Source organism: Pseudopipra pipra, chromosome 15 (assembly GCF_036250125.1).
Source record: "Pseudopipra pipra isolate bDixPip1 chromosome 15, bDixPip1.hap1, whole genome shotgun sequence".
In the NCBI taxonomy this organism is placed as follows: domain Eukaryota; kingdom Metazoa; phylum Chordata; class Aves; order Passeriformes; family Pipridae; genus Pseudopipra; species Pseudopipra pipra.
This window is the reverse complement of record NC_087563.1, coordinates 11,792,030-11,811,696: the sequence shown is the minus strand read 5'-3', so window position 1 is coordinate 11,811,696 and position 19,667 is coordinate 11,792,030. Positions and strand designations below refer to the sequence as shown.

At 41.8% G+C, this 19,667-nt stretch overlaps 1 protein-coding gene across 1 annotated transcript in view; it reads right to left on the bottom strand.

Moving 5' to 3' along the window:
* Positions 1-10,292, bottom strand: part of CLINT1 (clathrin interactor 1) — a 46,541-nt gene extending 36,249 nt beyond the window's left edge. Inside the window, exon 1 of the mRNA XM_064671921.1 lies at positions 10,147-10,292. Within this exon, the coding sequence (XP_064527991.1) occupies positions 10,147-10,187 (41 nt within the window). The 5' untranslated portion in view covers positions 10,188-10,292. The remainder of the gene's footprint in view (positions 1-10,146) is intronic.
* Between the last annotated feature and the right edge of the window lie 9,375 nt (positions 10,293-19,667).

The following is a 19,667-nucleotide window of genomic DNA, read 5'->3' as shown; positions in this document are numbered from 1 at the left end:
TTCACTATAGTTCAATACAGGCACTATTTATTTATTTACTCACTACTGGTAAGATTACTGGATTTTTCTGAGCTAATGTCTGCAGCTACATGAGTTACAGTTACCGTGTAATTAACAAAAACACGATGCTGGCAGTTTAAAGCTGAGAGACTCCACTTGCCAATTAGGAGTCTATTAGCATTAAGTTTTCAAGCTGTCTCAAGAAATGCAATCATCTGTTTGATAGCAAGGAGAGATAAGCCACTCTGATAGAAGTTAACTCATTTAGACAATAAATACCTTTGAACGGAGGGCTTCCCCCCCCCCGCACAATCATACAGACAAACAGTTTAAATAATTAAATAATTGTCAAAACAACAAATAATTAAAGACACAGCAATCATTAAGACATCAGCTCTATTTGCAGACCTAAGTTACCCAGACTGTAATTTATTTTTCAGAAGATGCATCCGCCCACTGCAACTCCAATAAAATTATCCAAAGTTATCATAAGCCTTTTTCTTCTCTTTACATTCAAAATGGTCTTAGAGAAATCTTGAACTGAGTAGTCTCAGAGAACACAAAATACACCCCTCCCAAGAATCACACAGGGAGGTATTTGTTTACTAAAGTAATGTCTTGAGAGGAAACACTGAGCAGTCTGTAACCTACATTAGGGTGATTCTAAACAGCTTGACAGGATGGAGAGAGTAACCACCGAGGAAAACATTATTGCTCTGACTCAGAATGGAGAAGAGAAAAAACCTACTCCCTAACTCCCAAAAGGTCTCATTATTATTAAAAGAGATTAAAAAAAAATGCAGGTCAGTCCCATTAAACATGTTGAATATACACTAATATTTCTAATTGTATCCCCAATGAACCAGTTAATATCTACTAAGCATGCAGTCAATATTTAACTGGTCAAGATAACACTATTTGGATGAGAGGAGGGAAAAGTACAACAGTTTTGTAGTGGTTTCCTTAAAACACATAAATAGACACTGACAATGTAAGTGTTGTCACAGAAGTTTTATTTTTAGTGGCAAACCAAACACCTCCAAAAGATTTAATCTATTTAAAATAACAGCATATATAGAATACCAGTCTCACCACTCTGGACTAATCACAATATACACCACAAACATTTCTAATATAATAATATGCAGTTTCAAATTGAATTGAAAGCTTCTCAGATGAAGATCTGTAGGATCAATTCCAGCCTGAGTCACTCAAAGTAGCGCCATACGAGACAAAATTTTATTTCAATCCACATAATTTCTCCGAAGTTTGGGACCCAAGCATGGAACCAAAATACTGATGCTTACCCTCCCCATTACAACACTGAGACAAACACAGAAAGCTTAGCTGAGGAGCTTCAAGCAGTGATATATAAGATAGAAAAGCAACCTAAAAAAATTTAAACTTGCAGCTAACAAACCACTAACAGTGCAGTTTCAAATAAGAATAGATAAAAATGTATTCTCATCTAAAAAGTTTCCCACAGCTCATCTTCCTGTCCTTTCCCCATCAGCACAAGTGCTTGTGGTGCCATCAGCAGCTGCTTATGCAGCACCTGCCAGATCAGTTCTAACCCTAAAACCTTGGGGTTTTTCACATATATCAGCAAGAGAGCACAAGCAAATACTGAACCACACAACAGCAGCATAACGAAGGCAAAGACAGTGAATGGTCAGGTATAAGAGTGGGACATCCTCTTTTAATGGAAGAATAATATTAGAATTCTTTAACCTGCTTGTGAAACCACATGCTAAGGGTGTACTTCAAGCACTGAACTTGTACTTTGCCCCCAGCCACTTATTCCTATCCAAATACCATTCCATCCCTTATGCCAGAACAAATATTTGTGTGACCATGGAGTTAACTATACCAGGGAACCGATCCAGTGGAGAACTAAATTGGCAAAAACAACTGGTTAGTCAGAGATTCTCTCATCAAGCAGAAAGTCTGCTGGTGCCAACAAAAGGGAGAGAAGTGTGCAGTCTGTGGCAGACGGGAGGCTGTGAAACCTCTTTTACCATCAGCCTACGCTTACACTGACTGTGAAACTACAAACCAAGATTTCATGGCTTAGGTTATGTTTTCATATTGTGATTGTGCTGATGGAGTTACAGACTTCAGGGCAACTACTATGGGAGACTCAACCCTGTGTTCCTGTGTCGTCCACTTATACTAGAGCACTGCAGGTCCTTCTCCTCTCCCCTCCCATCCCAACACTGCTTCCTCAGATGGGCAACACAAACATACAGCTATATGGCAAAAAAAGTCTAAGGAACTAACCTACCCCAAAAACCAGATAAACTACAAAATCCTTTGGGCAGAGAAACAACTCCCCATTGGATCTGTACCCCTGTCAGGTTCACTGCACAGCAACCCAAATCACCATCAGAGCACACAGTGGCAATGTGGAAGTTGAAGGTTTTTATCAAAGCACATGCCAACAAACTATTTGAAACGTGCTTGAAGCAACAGGTCACATTCTGTATGTTGGAGATGAGTTTAAATGAGACTATGACTTGGGACAAGCTGTATCCCAAACTTGAGAATAAACCAATGACAGAAATTCCAAAAGTTCCAGAATGAAGCACACCATTCATCTTTGTGTTCTTAACCTACCATCATGTAGGTTCCACTCACTCTTCAATGTCTAGTCTGTTTTTCTAAATACTTTTTATTTTCACATAAATACAGAAATTCATTTAATACATGAAATGAACAGAGACAAACACGAGAAAGCAGAATCAGATTGGAATTTCAAGATTTTATTTTAGGACAACTGCAGTGCTTACACAGCTGCACCCTGAAACAGCAAAGCCTGAGGAGAGAAAGCAGTAGTGTGTTCCACATTTGCACAATGTTTGGAAGTAATTATACTTGTATATGAAATAATTAAACAAATCAGCTAATATTTTGTAATACAGTAGCTGTCAACACAACCAAGAGGAATTAGCACAGAACTGAGCTAAGCACCTTGATCCTTCTGACCACACCTGCAGTGATGTAGGTAAGGCTCTTATCTTTGACCAGCTTCATGCACTTCCCAAGCAGAAGCCCAGTCTTATTTCTGGCAGAGCAATGCCAAGCTACAATTTAGAAACACTTGAAGGACACAGAAGTTGTCACACATACACACATCATGTAGGTTCCCTGGAAATACATAAAGCCAACACCTTAGCCAGTCTTACGCAATGTAATACAAACTATTGTCAGCTTCCACGGGGTGTAAAATGGCAATAACACATTTGAAAGAGCACTAACAAAAGCACCACTTGGAGTGTGCTGATGAACCCTGTGTGCTTGGCCACAACTGCCTCATGCCAACCCTTAATATACACCATAGCTTGTAATATTTGCCTACCTTTGATTACTCCACCAGATGAATATTCAAACGAGAACGACACATCTATGTAATAACAGAGCATAATACTTTCAAAGATGCTTATCACCCATACTAAATTACATGGCCCAAGGACTATAAGCCTTTTTATTATTTATTAACTTATAAACTTTCTGGAAGTTTTTTAAGGGAAGGAGGAAAGTCCTAAGACATAAGAGCTGTTACAAGTGCTTGGCAGACCCAGCCATGCAGGGCTGCAGAGCCAAATGCCATGTTCAAATGCAGTCTTCCTCTGTATTGCCAAGACTTTTTCTTCTCTCACTCTCTGGTAACCAGGGAGAGGACAAGTCCTTCGAGGGCTGAAGATAATAATCATCACCTTGCTTGTAATAATGACACAAAATGCTGTTCTTAAAGCAGTTATCAGCAGGACATCTCTTAAGTAGCAATGGGAGGGTAACTCATGCAGTGAGGGTTAACTGTCCCTTACATAAAACAATGGATGTGTTCATTGCTCTGAAGATCTTGCTTATGCAAACCAAGACAAATCTTAAATATAAAGAAAACTAAATGATCCTGGAAGTCAAGTAAAGGAGTTTACAGGAAGGTCAGACAGCAATGGACAAGTGTTGGACAGTTATCTACCCCTTTGCTGGACACATCATATGATGGATCATTTACCATAATACCTGCTATTACTAAACCAGCAAACAGCATTTCATTAAAGAGCTTAATAGTCTGGGTGGACAAATCCATGAACCACAAGAAAATGGCCTGTAAACAAGAACAATTCCAGGCATATTAAAAAAAGAAAGCAGTTAGACTGAAAGACTTAAAACCTCCAGCTGAGTATACATCAGATCCTGTTTATGTGCTGGTCAAACACAAGGATACTACAGGCAATGAGCAACCAAAAGTTGACTGTAAGGCCTGTAATTGTAGGGTAAATAACTGGTATACATCTCCCACATTAATAAATATCTTGCAGACATAGCATGAGGTAGCACACAACGACATGAGACTGGAAGTCAGAGAATCCAGAGTTTTAACTGTTATCAGCTCAATGTGATTTAGTTTACTTGACACAATTATCTTATTAGTTTTCCTCATCCGTGAAGTGGGAGTGAAGAGCAAGGTCTAATTTAGATGCTTTAGGCTACAACAGCGAGAAATTGCAGTCAAAGCAGTAATTCACTCTATTTTACCAATAATTTACCCTTCTCTCTACAGATTGTACAATTAGAAGCACTAAAGAAAACACACTGTTTATTCACTAGAAGAACTTCTCCCCTACCTAGCTGTATTAGAGCTGATGATAACAGCTCCTTTAATACTTCCTTTTCCACAGACACTAAAAATCCTTTCTCCTTGCATAGATGTAGCATCAGAATAAATAACAGAGGACCCAAGTGCCTACTTGGCAAATAAATTCTGAAGTGTTATAACTGCTTCCAGCGTTTATTAACCATATAAGTATTCAATCAGTTCTAAACAAGACTATTTGCTCTCCATTTAAAAACAGATTAAAATATTACATACTGGGGCAATTCATCAAGCTTGCAAAGTGTGTGAAAACAGCTCTGTAATGCTTCAACTCCCACTCTACAACACGAGGGAGTGCAAATACATTCCTGCTGGGTCACTAGAAAGGTGTGGCTAAGAGCAGTACAAGCTCGGGCTCAGTTAGGTGGACAAAACTGAACTGGGAGGGGCATGGAATAAACAGGAAGATGGCAGCTGTCACACTCCTAATACCGGCAAGAACTTCACAGGCTCCCTCCTTTTCTTTTTAAGTACACATCCAAGAAGTTCAAAAACTCAGTGACAACTACCTTAACTAACACAAATTAACAGCTGGATGATACTGTCCTTACTACTCACAGGCCTGTCACCTTCACCAAATCTTTAATTAGATTGTTTCTGACCCTTTGATATGTGGAAGGTGCTTAAAAGGAGCTCTCTCACACCATGCATGTAGAAGATCACAAAAGAATGGCAATGGTATTTTAAAGAAAGTGGGCAAGAAGTCTTAGTACACTGACACAGGCAGCAATCTGACCTCAATGATTCCCAAAGGTCTTCATCCTGCTTACTGCATGTCCTACGTGTCTGTGACGGAAACTAGTCAGCAAAAATGTTAACTTACTATCACATCTTATATTAAGAGAGGAATTATTGCTATGAGGAGTCCAACCAGCCTTGCTAACTACATAACACACACAAACGCTGTCCTCTGCTTTGAGCAGAGCCACCTCATGCAGGTTAACATGCAGGAACACCTCAGTGAAATATCAGCAGATTCTGCTTCAAAAAGAGAGAATTCAACAGAACTAGAGAGAGATGATGGCCTGGCTTTTGAACTTGGTCACAAGGCCAAGCTAATACCTTCCTGTTTCTGCCAAGCTAGGAACTGTTTTAACAGAGTTTCTTAGTATACCTTGATTTCTTTTGAAAAAGCCATGGGGTTTTCTTTGTAGAACTCCCCTAAAAGTTTCACAAGGAACACAAAGCACAATATATACTTGTCTGAAAAGATTTAAAAATGAAGTTACCAAGTTGCATAATACTCTGGATTTCCACAGCCACGACTCCCAAACTATCTCAGCGACTAAAATAACTTTTGCCAGTTCTGTTATCACACAGCAGGGAGATACTTGTTTAGGGCCTTTGGTGGTTTGATTATCAATGTACACCTACACCAATAAAAATATGATACTTCTTGTATAAGCTGCTTCCATACAGCCAACCTGCAGATCCTTAGTCTCATGCAGCTCACGAGCAGTTCTAATCAACACTTGGCCTCAAGTTTCATCACAACTACAGGGCTGTTGTCAGAGCAGGCACAGGGTAACCTGAACCCTCTGCCATGGGAGCCACAGAATATCAGGACTACTGTCACCAGATCATCCAGAGACAAAGCTGCAAACCCCATCGTGCAGCAGAGCAGTGGGAGAGCTGGAGACCAGAACACTTCCCACCTGCCAAATGTTCCTGGAGCTCACACTCCCACCAGCCAGCTCCAGTGTGCACCGTGTGCCTCTGTGCTGTGTCACGGTACCGCGTCTGCAGCTCAGCAGGTCACAAGAACTGTCCTGTAATGCTGAGGTGACACATTTACACTGCAGCCCCAACCCGAGTCTGTGACAAAACTCAATCGAAAGAGAAATCTATTGCATTGCCTCAGGAGTGACTCAGAGCTGACACCTGACTCACCAACTTTGCACCAAGCACCACCCTGGACCTGAGCCATCAGAAACCTCTGTCATTTATACCCAGTTTACTGTTCCAGAGCCAACAAGCCCAGCACAGAGGGCTGCATTTCTTTTCCAATTGTTTTGTTTACTTTCCAATTCAGTTTTGAATTACTGGGGAGAAAGAACTCCTACAAGTGAACATCAAAAAAAAAAAAAAGTGAAAAGCTGCCTTCTGAAGTCTATTTATTCACATAATAACATGAAATAGAATATACTCCAGAAGAAATAAGAAAATGTAGACCTGCACCTTCTAAACTACAAGCTAACCAGAAATTCAATATAATTCCATACATTTGAAGAACTCTTGAACACACTGCAGTACCCAGGAAGAAATTGGAGGGTGGAAGAAGCTTTACGTGTATTTAGCAACTATAAAAATAAACCTTATGGCAAGCAAGTGTTACTAAGCACAGACAGGTTTTATTAGTTATTTGATTTAATCTGCAAACTTATACACAATGCCCAGTCAGAAACAAGATGTTGCTGTTCAATCAAAACTGATCAAGTCACTTTAAATTTAAGGTGGGAGAGTTGTACCAGCATCTAAAAAGAATGAAGTTAACAAAAGGGAAAACAAGACACACAACAAAAGTAACTCGTCATAGCTTGGAACAGTAAATCTAATACTCTACACAGTCTTCCTCCTAAATTTCATATACAATAGGACTACCACTCAGTATCCAAAATAACTGTTGCATGCACAACAGGATGCAGATACATACTTTGGAGTTACTACCATAAAAATAAGAGGTGATTCTCGTGTGAAGAGAACTACAAAGCAAATTGACCTCATGAACTCGACTGCTAAATTTCAATCACACTCAAGAAACATAAAAACAAAATACTTCAATTATACTAAATACAAATCTGAATTTTTCCTGTGCATTTTGCTGTTGTTAACTTACTTTTAGGTTCTAAGACTGTGATGAATTTGAATAGGTTACCATTTTTACTTGGGTTTTTATGTACCATTGCTTACTAAACTTTCACACACCAAAAAATGTGAAAATTAATAGAAGTCCTCCACACTGAAATATCTCTGACCTAACCAAGCTCTCAGCCACCTGAAGTACAAATAAGGATAAAAAACCCCCAGATGAGTAAGTTGAAATTCTAAGATAAGTATCAGCTGAATACGGAGCCAGGATGCAGAGCTCACAACCATTACAAACATATCAAAGTTGAAACTAGAAAAATTTCAAGCTATTTGCACATTTTCAAAATCCTCATATAATTATATTCCTTTTTTAAGGAAAGAAAGGCAGTTTCTCGTTGAAGTTTAGTATGTTGCTGCCACAGCATCAGCTGTTATTTATGAGGCAGATTATATCACTTAGCTTCCTCTGCAGAGAATTTTGTAAGTCATGGCCTTAAAACAGAAGACATTACGACAAATCTGCACCACACACAATGGGACTATTGATCTTGATGTCTCTAAATACTATTTACTCTGCAGGCTCCACTTTCCTCCTGCCCCCCCTTCCTTTTTTTTTTAATAAACAATCTGCTTATTATTTGGATAATGTTATTCCCACAAACTGAAGTCTATTAAAAAAAATATTTTTTATTATTTAAAATGTTCACTTTTTGCACCTGTTTTGGAAATGGAATGTGTTTTCCAAACCAGGTTTTCATGTACTGTTTGACTTAAAAAATTATGAAATATCCTTAAAAGTAAACATTTTAAAGACAGTGACACTGTTATAATGCTACATGATCATTAAACCTACACACAAAAAAGTACACAAGCAAAACTTAGGAAAACCTGATTTCCCTGAAGGTGTCCTTTTAGGTCCTGGAACTCAAGACAGGCCTATTTGGGGTTTACTATTAAATACCTCATTTGTCACATTGTTAAAGCTACTTTAGCAAGGGCTGACTTTGCATGCAAGAAGCTGTAAAAAGTAAACAACCTCTTCAGGACAAGTCTTATTTGCAGTAGGTTTTAAATGTCATCCAATTCTTGGCCTAGAAAAGTCTCAGTCTGGTATTCAGTACCATAAGCAAAACAGATGATTATCATGAATAAGCTGCCATTTCTCTCCAGTTTTCCATCTTTAAACCCATACATCAAGCAGACTAGTTTAAGTTTGTTTGGAGAAACAAAAATTGAAAGATGTTTAAAACAGAACCTCAGTTTTGAAGGACTTTTGACTTCTAAATCCAGGTACAACTGTCAGGTAATTTGGTATATGCTAATCTACAGACCTCCAGCCAGTTATTCCTCTAAGCACTCCACAATTCATAGAATCGTTTGGACTGGGAGAGACCTTTAAAGACACTCTAGGTCAACCCCCTGCCATGAGCAGGGACATCTTCAGCTAGATCACAGAATAATGGAATGGCTGGGGTTGGAAGGGAGATCATCCCGTCCAACCCCCTGTTCAACCAGGTTCACCTGGAGCAGGTTGCACAGGATCACATCCAGGCAAGTTTTGAATATCTCCAGGAAAGGAGATTCCACAACCTCTCTGGGCAGCCTGTTCCAATACTATGTCACCCTGAAAGTAAAGAAGCTTTTCCTCATATTCAGACACAACTTCCTGTGTTTCAGTGTGTTTCTGTTGCCCCTGGTCCTGTCACTGGGCACCACTGAAAAGACTGATGGAAAAGTGCTCCAACTGTGCCCCTAAAGAGTTCTTATTTAAAGACACAAACCAATCTTTGTTAAGATCTCCATCGTGTCAAATTTTTCTCCTGCCAAGAATGAAGGAGTGGTTGACACACGTAACAACGTCATGTTCTCAAGCTGCTAACGCAGTGATCACGACAACCAAGACCACAGCCAAGTTCTCAGTGTGAGGAGGTTCTAGTCAAGGAAATAAACTTGCAAATATCTGAGCTATTTAAATATTTAAGGGGTGGGAATGAGCATTTCACTCCTCTACTCTGCCCCACCTCTGAAAGGCCCGGGGTAGCAAGTCAATGGCAATTGCAGCAGGGAACCTGTCCGTAGGGAGCAGGGATACACTTGGGAGAGCATGTGGTGACTTTGGGAGCACTCAGAAAATGTACAGGTGGTTCTTTACTCCCCTTCTTCTCTGAGTGACTTCTCTGTTTGCTCCTAAGGGGCCTAAGGGCCACGTTGGGAGCAAATCCAGCAGAGACGGATTCCAAGGGGTCACATACCAAAACATGCACAGACCCCACGGAGCCCTGACAGAGGAGGAGGAACCCAAAGCAGAAGCGCTGCTCGCCAAGAGCTGGAGGGTCCCAGATACGCCCGAGTGGGGCGGGAAAGCAGCCAGCCATAATGGAAAGGCCACAGAGCACCTGAAAAGCAGCCCCTGCCCGCTTGCAGCCCCGGAGGGGCCACACAGCCACGCCAGGAGGACGCGCAGGGACCACCCTGGGCAGCCACCGGGGGACAGGGACGGCGGCGGGCAGGGGCAGCGGGGCCGGGGTCAGCCGGGCACGGGGTGGGGGGGCGAGGCCGCCACCTCAGCAGGGGAGGGGCCGCGGCCATGTTGGGGGGGGCGGGGGGAGTGCGGGCACGGCTGAGGGGCCACGGCCGAGCCGCCCCCGGGCCCCCCGCCCGCGCGCCGCCATACTCACGCCTTGTCCACCAGCTCCCGCACTTTCCACATGTTCAGCATGGCGCCGACCGCCCGGAGACCCGCCCGGCCCCGCTCCCTCCGCCGCCGGCCCCAGGAGGCCCCGCTCGCCGCGCTCCGGCCGCCGCCGCCTCCGCCGAGCCAGGGACGCGGCGCCGCTCCCGGAAATGAAGGGTCCGGCTGCCGCGCGGGATGCTGGGAGTTGTAGTCCCGGGGAAGCCGCGCCAGGCGCGGGGCCTGTGGGGAGCCGCGGGGGCTGCCGGGACTGGTAGTTCGCGGCTGCGCGCGCGGGGCCTGCCGGGAGCGGGAGGGCGGGGGCGTGTCCTGAGGGGGCGGTGGGGTGGGATGGCATGGGATGGGATGGGAGGGGGCGGAGTGGGATTGAATGGGGTGGGAGGGGAGGGGAGGGGACAGGGTGGGGTGGGCGGGAATGGGATGGGATTGGTTGGGGTGGGGCTCGCCCGTCTCGTAAGGGCTCTGCGGGCACTGTCGCACAGTGATGGCACCGGGGCGCCGTGCCCGTGTGAGCGGCGGGTACAGCCCGGCTCAGACCCGCCCTCACACCCCTGTAAAAGCCAGCATTGACCCACCGCCCGGCGAGGCAGGGAGGGAAAAGCGTCTATGAAATAGGTGGTTAAAGTCAAAGCACTGGTGTAAAACGCATGTCAGGCCAGAATGTGGTTTTATACCCTGCTTTTAGTGCGAGGGACTCGTTAAGAGCAGCATTCTGTCTCTATGGCTACCCGTTTGCTGGTCACTGTGTAAGGGTTGGAGTGAATTTCCAGCGGACTTCCTGAATTCCTCCTGCATCCAAGACCCAGATTTCTGCAGCAGGGGCACACAGGAAAGGAGGTGGAAGGGATGCAGCTTGATGGCTGCCCCACAGTCCGCTGGAGCATAGCACATGCAGGAACTTGTCTGCACTTCTCCAGAAAGACCAGGTTGATTGACAAAAACCAAGGAACAATCACATACATTAAAACTGCCTCAGGAGAATATTGCCTATTTTAACATAACTTGCCAACAGGCATTGCAAGACCATCTTCAAATATTGCTCATGCAGGGTATTGGGCAATCACAGAAATCACAGCTCCCTGGCTATAAACAGTGAAGTGAAAACAGTAAAGTCATTGACGTGATTTTAGAATCAGGATTGACGAGAGTGTCATTATATACATTTGTTTTCTAGCAACTTATATTTGATATGAGTTTTGAATGACCAGTCACAATAGGGAGTGGAAGAGAAGTGGAAGTCTGTTGGCTATGTCTTTGTACATGACAGGACATGAACAGAGTGCCCAGGTATTGTAGTTAACCTGTAGAATCATGGAATAGAATAATGTAGAATCATGGAATAGAATCATGGAATAAAATCACAGAATGGTTTGGGTTGCAAGGGACTTTAAAGATCATCTTGTTCCAACCCCCTGCCATGGTTCTGGAGTATTCATCCTAAAGCTTCCTGTTTAGGAGCACTTTTGTTTTAAGAGTTTAACTGATTGCTTTTTGAGTCCTTACACAATACCTCATGGCAATGAATTCGGTGTTATAACTGTCACATGACAAAATAGTTCCTTTTCTGTATTTTAAATTGTCTGCTTAATAGCATTGCTAGTTCAAGTATTATGAGAATTAGGACATAACAATTCCCTAGTGCTCCTCTCCCTGTCAGTCGCAAATTTAGGAATCTGTAGATTTCTCACTGCACTGTTTTCTTCACTGCCTAAGACTTGAAATATATTTAATTTCTGTATGTTCTGAAATTGTGCTTCACTTTTCCAATTCTGCTGTATTGAATCTGAAAGTGAAGGGGAGGAGCTGACCCTGCAGGATTGAAGACACTGACCGGCCTAGCGATAGCTTATGAGTTTTTTCTCAGTTCCTTTTATGAGTTCTTAACAGAGTTTGCCTTTTGAATGCTGAAGAACACTGAGGTGATATTTTAATCTGCAGCACAACGCCTATGGTGACTGTTTGTGGTTTGTGTGTAACTGAACTCAGCACCAGTTTTGCTGCCCCAATATATCCATGTGCCATTCCATTATGGACTGGGAGAAGGGACATCCCTAATTTCATATTGTAACACCTGGCAAAGCAAGCTGGGTGAGGACTCCTGCCATTTAGTATCTGGCCTTCTTTTTTTTCTATGAAAAAATTGAGGACATTGATCTTCAGGAGTAGAAGATGATGTTTATAGTGTCTGTTTAATGAAGAACTAATTTAGAGTATAATAACAGGAGCTTGCAGAAACACACTTTTCTGATTGGCTAGAAATGTTGTTATTTTAATGTTTGGCTTCAGTCCATATTGGATCAAAATCAAATTTCTAAATACGTTTCTGATGAACTGCAAGTTCCCCAGATTCTGCTGTGGTGCAGTGGAATTGATGTTCTCGTTAGTGCTGGTTTCCTTGAGCACCTGCAGAGTTCTGCATGCTGGACCAGACCTGCCAACTCCTGATGGGCTGCCAGAGGCAGTTTCCAGGGTCCAGGCTCAGCTACACCTCAAGGTGCACATACCCCCAAAGACAAACACACCCATTCCTCACTATTTTCCTGTCAGGGATGACATTTGAACTGAAACAGTTAGGGGTCGATAAGGCACCAGGACTTGGTTTATTTGTTTGGTTTTTGGGAATTGTTGTTTCCATGCGAAAAAAAATAAATTCTGACCCACTGTAATTGCACACTTCAGTAAAAAAAGAGAATAGTACAGAGTATTTTGGGTCCAGGCATAGAAGAATTACACTGTATGCAGAAGAAAGGAAGACTGAAGCTGGAATTTAAAAGCAGTTCAGAGGAAGGTGGGTATCTTTCAAGCGTTGCTCGCTGTGTCTGGATGCAGTAATGGGGCAAGGAGAGATGACTGGCATTTATTGTCAATTTTAAGGTATAGTAAAAAGCAGGTCTTTATGTGACATTGAATGCAACATGACTGACAGTAATTTTACCATCCCCATTCTGTCAGCTACTGATAAAGTGCATGAGCATATGTATAATTTCTGAATGATGTGAAGACACTTTCTGGTTCATAAGTAATTCCTTTAAAAAAAAGAGATCTGATCAGTGTAGGGAGAGGGTAATGCAGTTTCAAAGCAATGCAATATTCAGCATAACAGGTAGTAGTTGTAACATATATCATGTAGAGGAACTGTACTTTATTATAATTTGAGCCATCAATTACAGGAGAAGCAGTTAGAGAAATTGAACTAATTTGAACACTGCAATAGAGTTTGCACCTGGCTATTCCAGACGTTAATATGGGCCATTTGGTGCACAAAAAGTCTTGCACATTCCAAATACCTGGAGAGCAATATTGTTGTTAATATCAACCATATTAACACACAGTAGAGACATATCCAAGTCAGTGATTAATTTAAAATTAAAATGCAGGGGGGGAGAGAGGAATGTCAAGGAAAATCACATTGTGGCAGGGGAGGGAGGCAATGGCACAGATTGAGAAAAACTTTTCATTTAAAGCAGTGTTTGTTTTCATGATTTCATAAAGCTCCACTTTTTACCCACTTGCACAGTTGAAATCTGAATTTCGTAAAGTTTGTTTGTTTTAAGAATTAGTCACTAGGGCAGAAGTAACACTGGGATAATGTTCTCTGTTTGTAGACTGGTTAGTATCCAGGCTTTTCTGAAAAATTGCAGCTTCTCCGAATCCAAATCTGTCTTTCTGTAACACATCCCATAGATACACACACATATCATGTTCCAAACTGAAGGTCCCTAGGTGGGCTGTTTCAGAAACTGTTTTCCTGCTCTGCCACAGAATTGTTCTGCCTTTGGCAAAATCCTCCAGTCACTTCCATGGACATAGAACTGCCTGTAAAGCTTCCACTACCCATCACCTGAGCCAATATCACACTCACTTCAGGAGAGAATCTTGGGGGGCAGGCAGTAACAGGGAATACTGGAAGGGAATTCCCCCTCTGGAATGTGTGGGGGAAGTGAAAAGGAGATTGATAGTGATGTTTCAATGTTATCTCTCCTAATGCTGCCCTGCTGAGATGATACACCCATTTACTACCAGCATTTGCATGTCCAGGACCTGTCTGACTCACTACAAAGGAATGTAGGTAGCAAACTTCAAAGTCTGGCTTCTTTTAAGAAGTGAAAATGACTCTATTTTAAGCTTTAGAGCCAAGGCTACAACTGCCCATGTTGTGCTTGCAGAAGACTGGGAGTGCCAGGAAGAAGTGATGATTTATCTCAGGAGCTGGGAGGACAACTCTGCCCCTCAGACAGCTCCTTCTGCCAGGGTAACACGGACAGTTTTTAGCAGAAAGTCCCTGCAGAGAGGGATTGAATGTTAACATCAGGTTGCATCCAACCCAGTGCTGCTTTATTTTCTAGCCTGAAGAAATGAAAGTTGATTTCACACTGGATTTCACTCTGTCTCCTCACAATCTTTTGAAACAGTTGAACCATTTTGCTTAGATGAGGAAGAGGTGGTTTGTTCTCCACATGAATTACAAATTTATGCAAAATTCTTACAAGTTTCCTGAAAATAAATGACAGACTAAGAGAGGCCTTATTGTCACTGCTCCTGAAAAAGAAGTGCAAGATGTGCTCAGCCTTTAATGAAACGCATTTAAGGTCAAGGTTCTCCTCTTGGGGTTCTCCATTGTCCATCAAGCACTAAATTCTGGCTTTTCCTGTGCCTGGGGCATCCACAGCATTGCTTTTTGTTGTGGATCCCCTGATGTCTAGAAAGGGGTGAATTCCCACTGCCAAAATATTACCATTTAATTATCAAACCAATCAACTGTGAGACAAATATCCCCAGGGAAGCAGTCTTCATTAGTTCCACTTTTTACAGAGCTACTTGGGGTTTTTTTGGTTTCTCATTTTCTCCCACATTAGTAACTGGCAGAGTGTGTATGTCTCCAAATTAGGATAGAAACGTGGGGTTTTGGGGATTGCCAATTAATGGATGGTATTAGATGTCCTGGGCTTTCCTTCAGGCTGATGATATGGCATTATCTGACACTGTTCTTAGGGGGGCTTTGGAGATACAGTTTGTAAAATGTTCTCACTGTTAGAAGTGTAAAATATGGGGAAACCCCCTCTGAATTAGATCCCGATGTCACAGCTCTCTCTGTCATGCCCTTAGACACCTCCTTAAAGTGGATGTGGTACTTTCCATGGGAAATTTGAGAACTGATCCTCAGGATAGAATTCTCTCATACAAAGCACACATGATCTTTATTCTTCTCACAGAAACTCATCTACAGATTCACCAGTCTTTCGCTATAGCTCCAATATATTCTAAGAACCTATAGCCTGGATTGCTGCTGATCTTTGCTGTTATGCAGTGTTCCAGTAAGATCTTTTGTCCACTGACAACAATTCACCTCTCTCTGGCATTTAAACTGTCAGTAGGAGGGGAAAAGGACAGGCTGTCATCTGCTTTTTGTAGCAGTCAGCCCTTGACAGATTTGTCTTGGTTAGCAGTCTGGGTTTCAAGTTCCAAAATGCCTGTGACAGTGGCCAGGGTTAGAAAACTGGTAGCAGAACAGGGCTGAACCAGAAGCACATGCCAGACTAGTGAGGTCAGAATTCTCGGGGATGGATGCAGCCTGTAAGTGTTCCCATTTGTTACATTGTCAGTTTGACTGTAGTCCAAGTCACTCAGTTTTGTGCCAGATCCCAAGCCAGAAAGGTCTCATTTGCCTGATTTCCTAAGGATACAAAGCTTATGAGATCTTGCTGTCTCTGTGTCTCTCAGTCCCCTTGCAATTACTGTTGGGCCAATTTCAATCAAATGAGATACAGGGATGGCAGGCTTAAGGATTTGAAGTTATTTTTTGTGAAAATGCACAGCTGTGTGGAGAGAGATACATATGCATGCCCCTGTAAATCTGTGGTAGGAGTAGAAAGGTTGCAGTAGGAGTTCCATTGGATAACTAAGAATCCCCTCAGAGACCATTCTTACCAGTGTTCCTGCTTCTGCGGGACATTGTTCATTCTTACACACAGGAGAATCTGACCACAAAACTACAGGAAAACAGGTCTCTTTTATTGCTCTCTGAAGACCTCATTTCATTTTCGTCTGGCTACTCTCATGTAGATTTACTATTACCATAAATGTCTTACATATCCTATCAGATAAAGCCCTGCTATGGTTTTCCATCAGCTGTGAACATGGAGAAGACAGAGTTGTGGTCATGCTTCCCTCTTGATGCATCTAAATAGCTCCCAAAACAGCTGAAGGAAATGGCAAAGCAGAATCATCTTCAAGCTGTAGTCCAGGGCAACTGCTGTTTGGTAAGCTGGTGAAGCATGGTTAATGGAATCCCTGCAGCTTTTTCTCTTAAAGGTCATTTGTACATATTTTCATGGATGCAAGCTAACAAACAAAAAATGGGGAGATCTGAAAGCAGTGTTTGAGAAACCAAAAATTGGTCTCATTTTATTCTGGCTGGAAATTAAAACTGCTGGGGTAACACATCACAAGATGGTCTCCAAATTCCTTTTTAAGAATGTTTAGCTGGATTTGGATCGAAACACAGTAGATAGAGATATTTTCACAAACTGGCAGACTGGAACTCTCTGGACTGGAATTATCCAGCCAGTTTTAGTCAGAGAAACTGGTTTTCTATCTCAAAGTGGGAGACAATGCCTTAAAATGCTGCCTTTTTTTTCCCCACCACAATTTTTAATTAGGTCATGTTTCAAAGAAAAGAATGGAAGAACGTGCTGCTGATTTTTCTACATTCAAATAATACTTTAAAAAAGTGCCATTTAATGAGTTTCTTCTCTTTGTATCAGTTCACATAATAACTTATATGATCAACAGGAAAACAGTGCAAATGCAAATCCTGTCATGAAGAGTTCCCACCAGAATAACTTCTGTTAGAGGGGAAAAAAATGGTGTTTTAACAACTTTTACTCCCCTGCTTCCCTTATTCCTTCTTTTCTATTTCCATTGCTTGCACAGAATCTGGTTGTTTTTCTTCCTATTTTTTTTTACAAAAATAGAACTTTAAAAGCTGCTGATGACTATTAGTGTTCTACAAAAGCAAACACTATCAACAGCACAAAAGTTACTGAGGTTTTAATGAAATAAAAGGAAAGTTGAAAGAACAAACTCAATCTCAAAGGGGAAACTGATGAGATTTATCGTCAAGTTGAAAGAAATGTCAGATGGATAAAATATCATAAAGTAACAGCATGTATTTCTTATGCTGTCTACAAGAACCAAATTTGATCCACTAGGATTCAAGTGGACATTTTTTTTGCAGCATTGAGTAGCCTTATCCATAGTCATTTACTACAGCTTCTTTTTTAGGATTATTTGGCCACCATCAGGTAAAAGACAGTGAATTGAACATACTGATCGTCTCCAGTTCCAAAGTTCTTCTCTGAGGTTCATTCAGTATTGAATTTACTGTGTCTGGACCTTCAGTTCTCAGATCATGTCAAAGAAAGAGGGAACTACCATTTACTCTTCCTCTGATCTTGAGGATAGCTTTGGGAGCAAAGTGATGCTCATTTCCAACTACCTGTCTCCTCCTTCTGGAATAATTCCCAGACAGATCTAAAAATTTTGCCTTCCATGCAGTACCACCTGGTAAAACAGGTATGTTGCACAAGACCTTAATACAGTGGCCTGGTTAATTTTGTACTAGTTCTACTGCTTTTTTCATTTTCAATAGTTTCAATTCCTCTCTTGTTCCCATTGGTGTGACTTTTACTTACTGTGTCCCCCTGTGTCATGAACTTAATGCTTACTTTTAGATGGAGGCTGAGGGCTAAGTTGAGAGAAGGTAGCAGCAGCCCTTAAGCTTTGAGGTGCTTGTTCATTAGAGTTCATCAGTTTGGGGAATCCTTGGTGTTTTGGAAGACAGGAACAGAAAAAGAGAGTATAAATGCTGCTGGACTGAATAAAAGGTTCTGTTATTGGGAAAAGAAAAAAACCCAACAAGCTACAACAGAAACAAAGAGGTAAGAGCTCTGGAGAGTCAGGAGTTGTCAAAAAGCCTTCCCCATCAAACAGACTTCAGAGAACCATAGCAGACGGATTTTCAGTACCAGTCAAATGTAAGAGTGTAGGAAGTTGACATGCTGTCCCTTGGAGAGCCGAGGTATTGACAAAAGACATGCAAACTTGAAAAATGTACATTTGTGGAAAAATCCATCCTGACAAGTGACTGCACTTAAGTCGCCAAATGGACTTCACCCATGGGATGAAACTCAATTATTGTTGCACATCCAATGAATCCATCCATGGAGAAAGCACATGGCCAATAAAAGGGAACCGTTCAGTAATCAGATCTTTCAAAAACTATTTAGCTCTTTGCCACTGAGTCCCCACTGTAAGTGACGTGTGTGTACTTCCCTGCAAACCCGCTTGGCTCCTCGACTGGCGGCTCAGGAGCGCTGAGCCAATCTGGAGCACAAACCCATCCTGCACAAGCCATTCAAAGGAATTTCTCAAATCCTTCTGAGTTTTCTGACATCACAGTTTTTTCAATTGCAGTTTGTATTTAGCACGTATGAAGGATGCTTTTGTGTTTAGAGATGTTTTGTGATACTGGGAATAGAAGCTATTTACTGCCTAAAGGATTGTGTTAAATGGTTTAACCCAGTCAAGGCTCCATTAAGTAAGGAGCTTGCAAGCTGCAAGTCATTAAGACAGTCTTCCATTTTGAGTGAGCAAGTGTCTAGTGTGCATCTGCTGCTCAGAGTTTATCTTTCTGTACCAATATTTACTAGGTGCCATCTCTCTTCTTTTGAGATTACATTATACCTGGTGCAATCTGTGTACTTTTTATTTGCCTTCTTCTTGATTTCCACAGGTCCACAGTTATTATCTGAATAAATCCCTCTTAGTAAAAGATCTATTTTGTGTAATTTTTATTTTCTGCTTTGCAAATGAAAGCCAGCTCCACTAATGGCATCGAAGCCATTTGTTTTAGGATGCACCTGCATTTGTTTCATAACAGAAACATCTTTGTGAAACTGAAACACTGCAACTGTTGTTTGCAAAAAACAGGCAACAGTGGCTGACAACAGATGCTTTTAAGAACATGGATATTATGTGCAAGTATTTCGTAAGTCCACTTAGTTGCTATGGCCAGATTTGAAACCTTTGCCTCTGTTACCAGCCATCTAAATCAGTGCTGTGTCTGTTTTCATAGATCTGTCATGGTGCTTTTCAGAGGATGTCATTCTCTAGAATAAATTGAATATCCAGTTTTTCATGACAATTCAGAATGCAGTTTCCCTCAGATATGTGAAATTCCAGTACCAACACTGTGTACACAAACATATGTGGACATTCACAGACATCTGCCCTTCCACCCATCAATACAGGGAAAAATGTCCTCGCAACTAAGCTACACACATTTTTTTGTCTTTCTTTCTTTCTTACTCCCATTGTTTCAACCAAGTTTTTTTCATAATCTGTCCATCTTTCTCTTTCTCTTTACAAGCTGGCGATTTGGTCTTGGGACATTCTTTGGGCTGCCAAGCAACAAACTTCTCCTTATTCAGATTTTCAGGGAAAAAT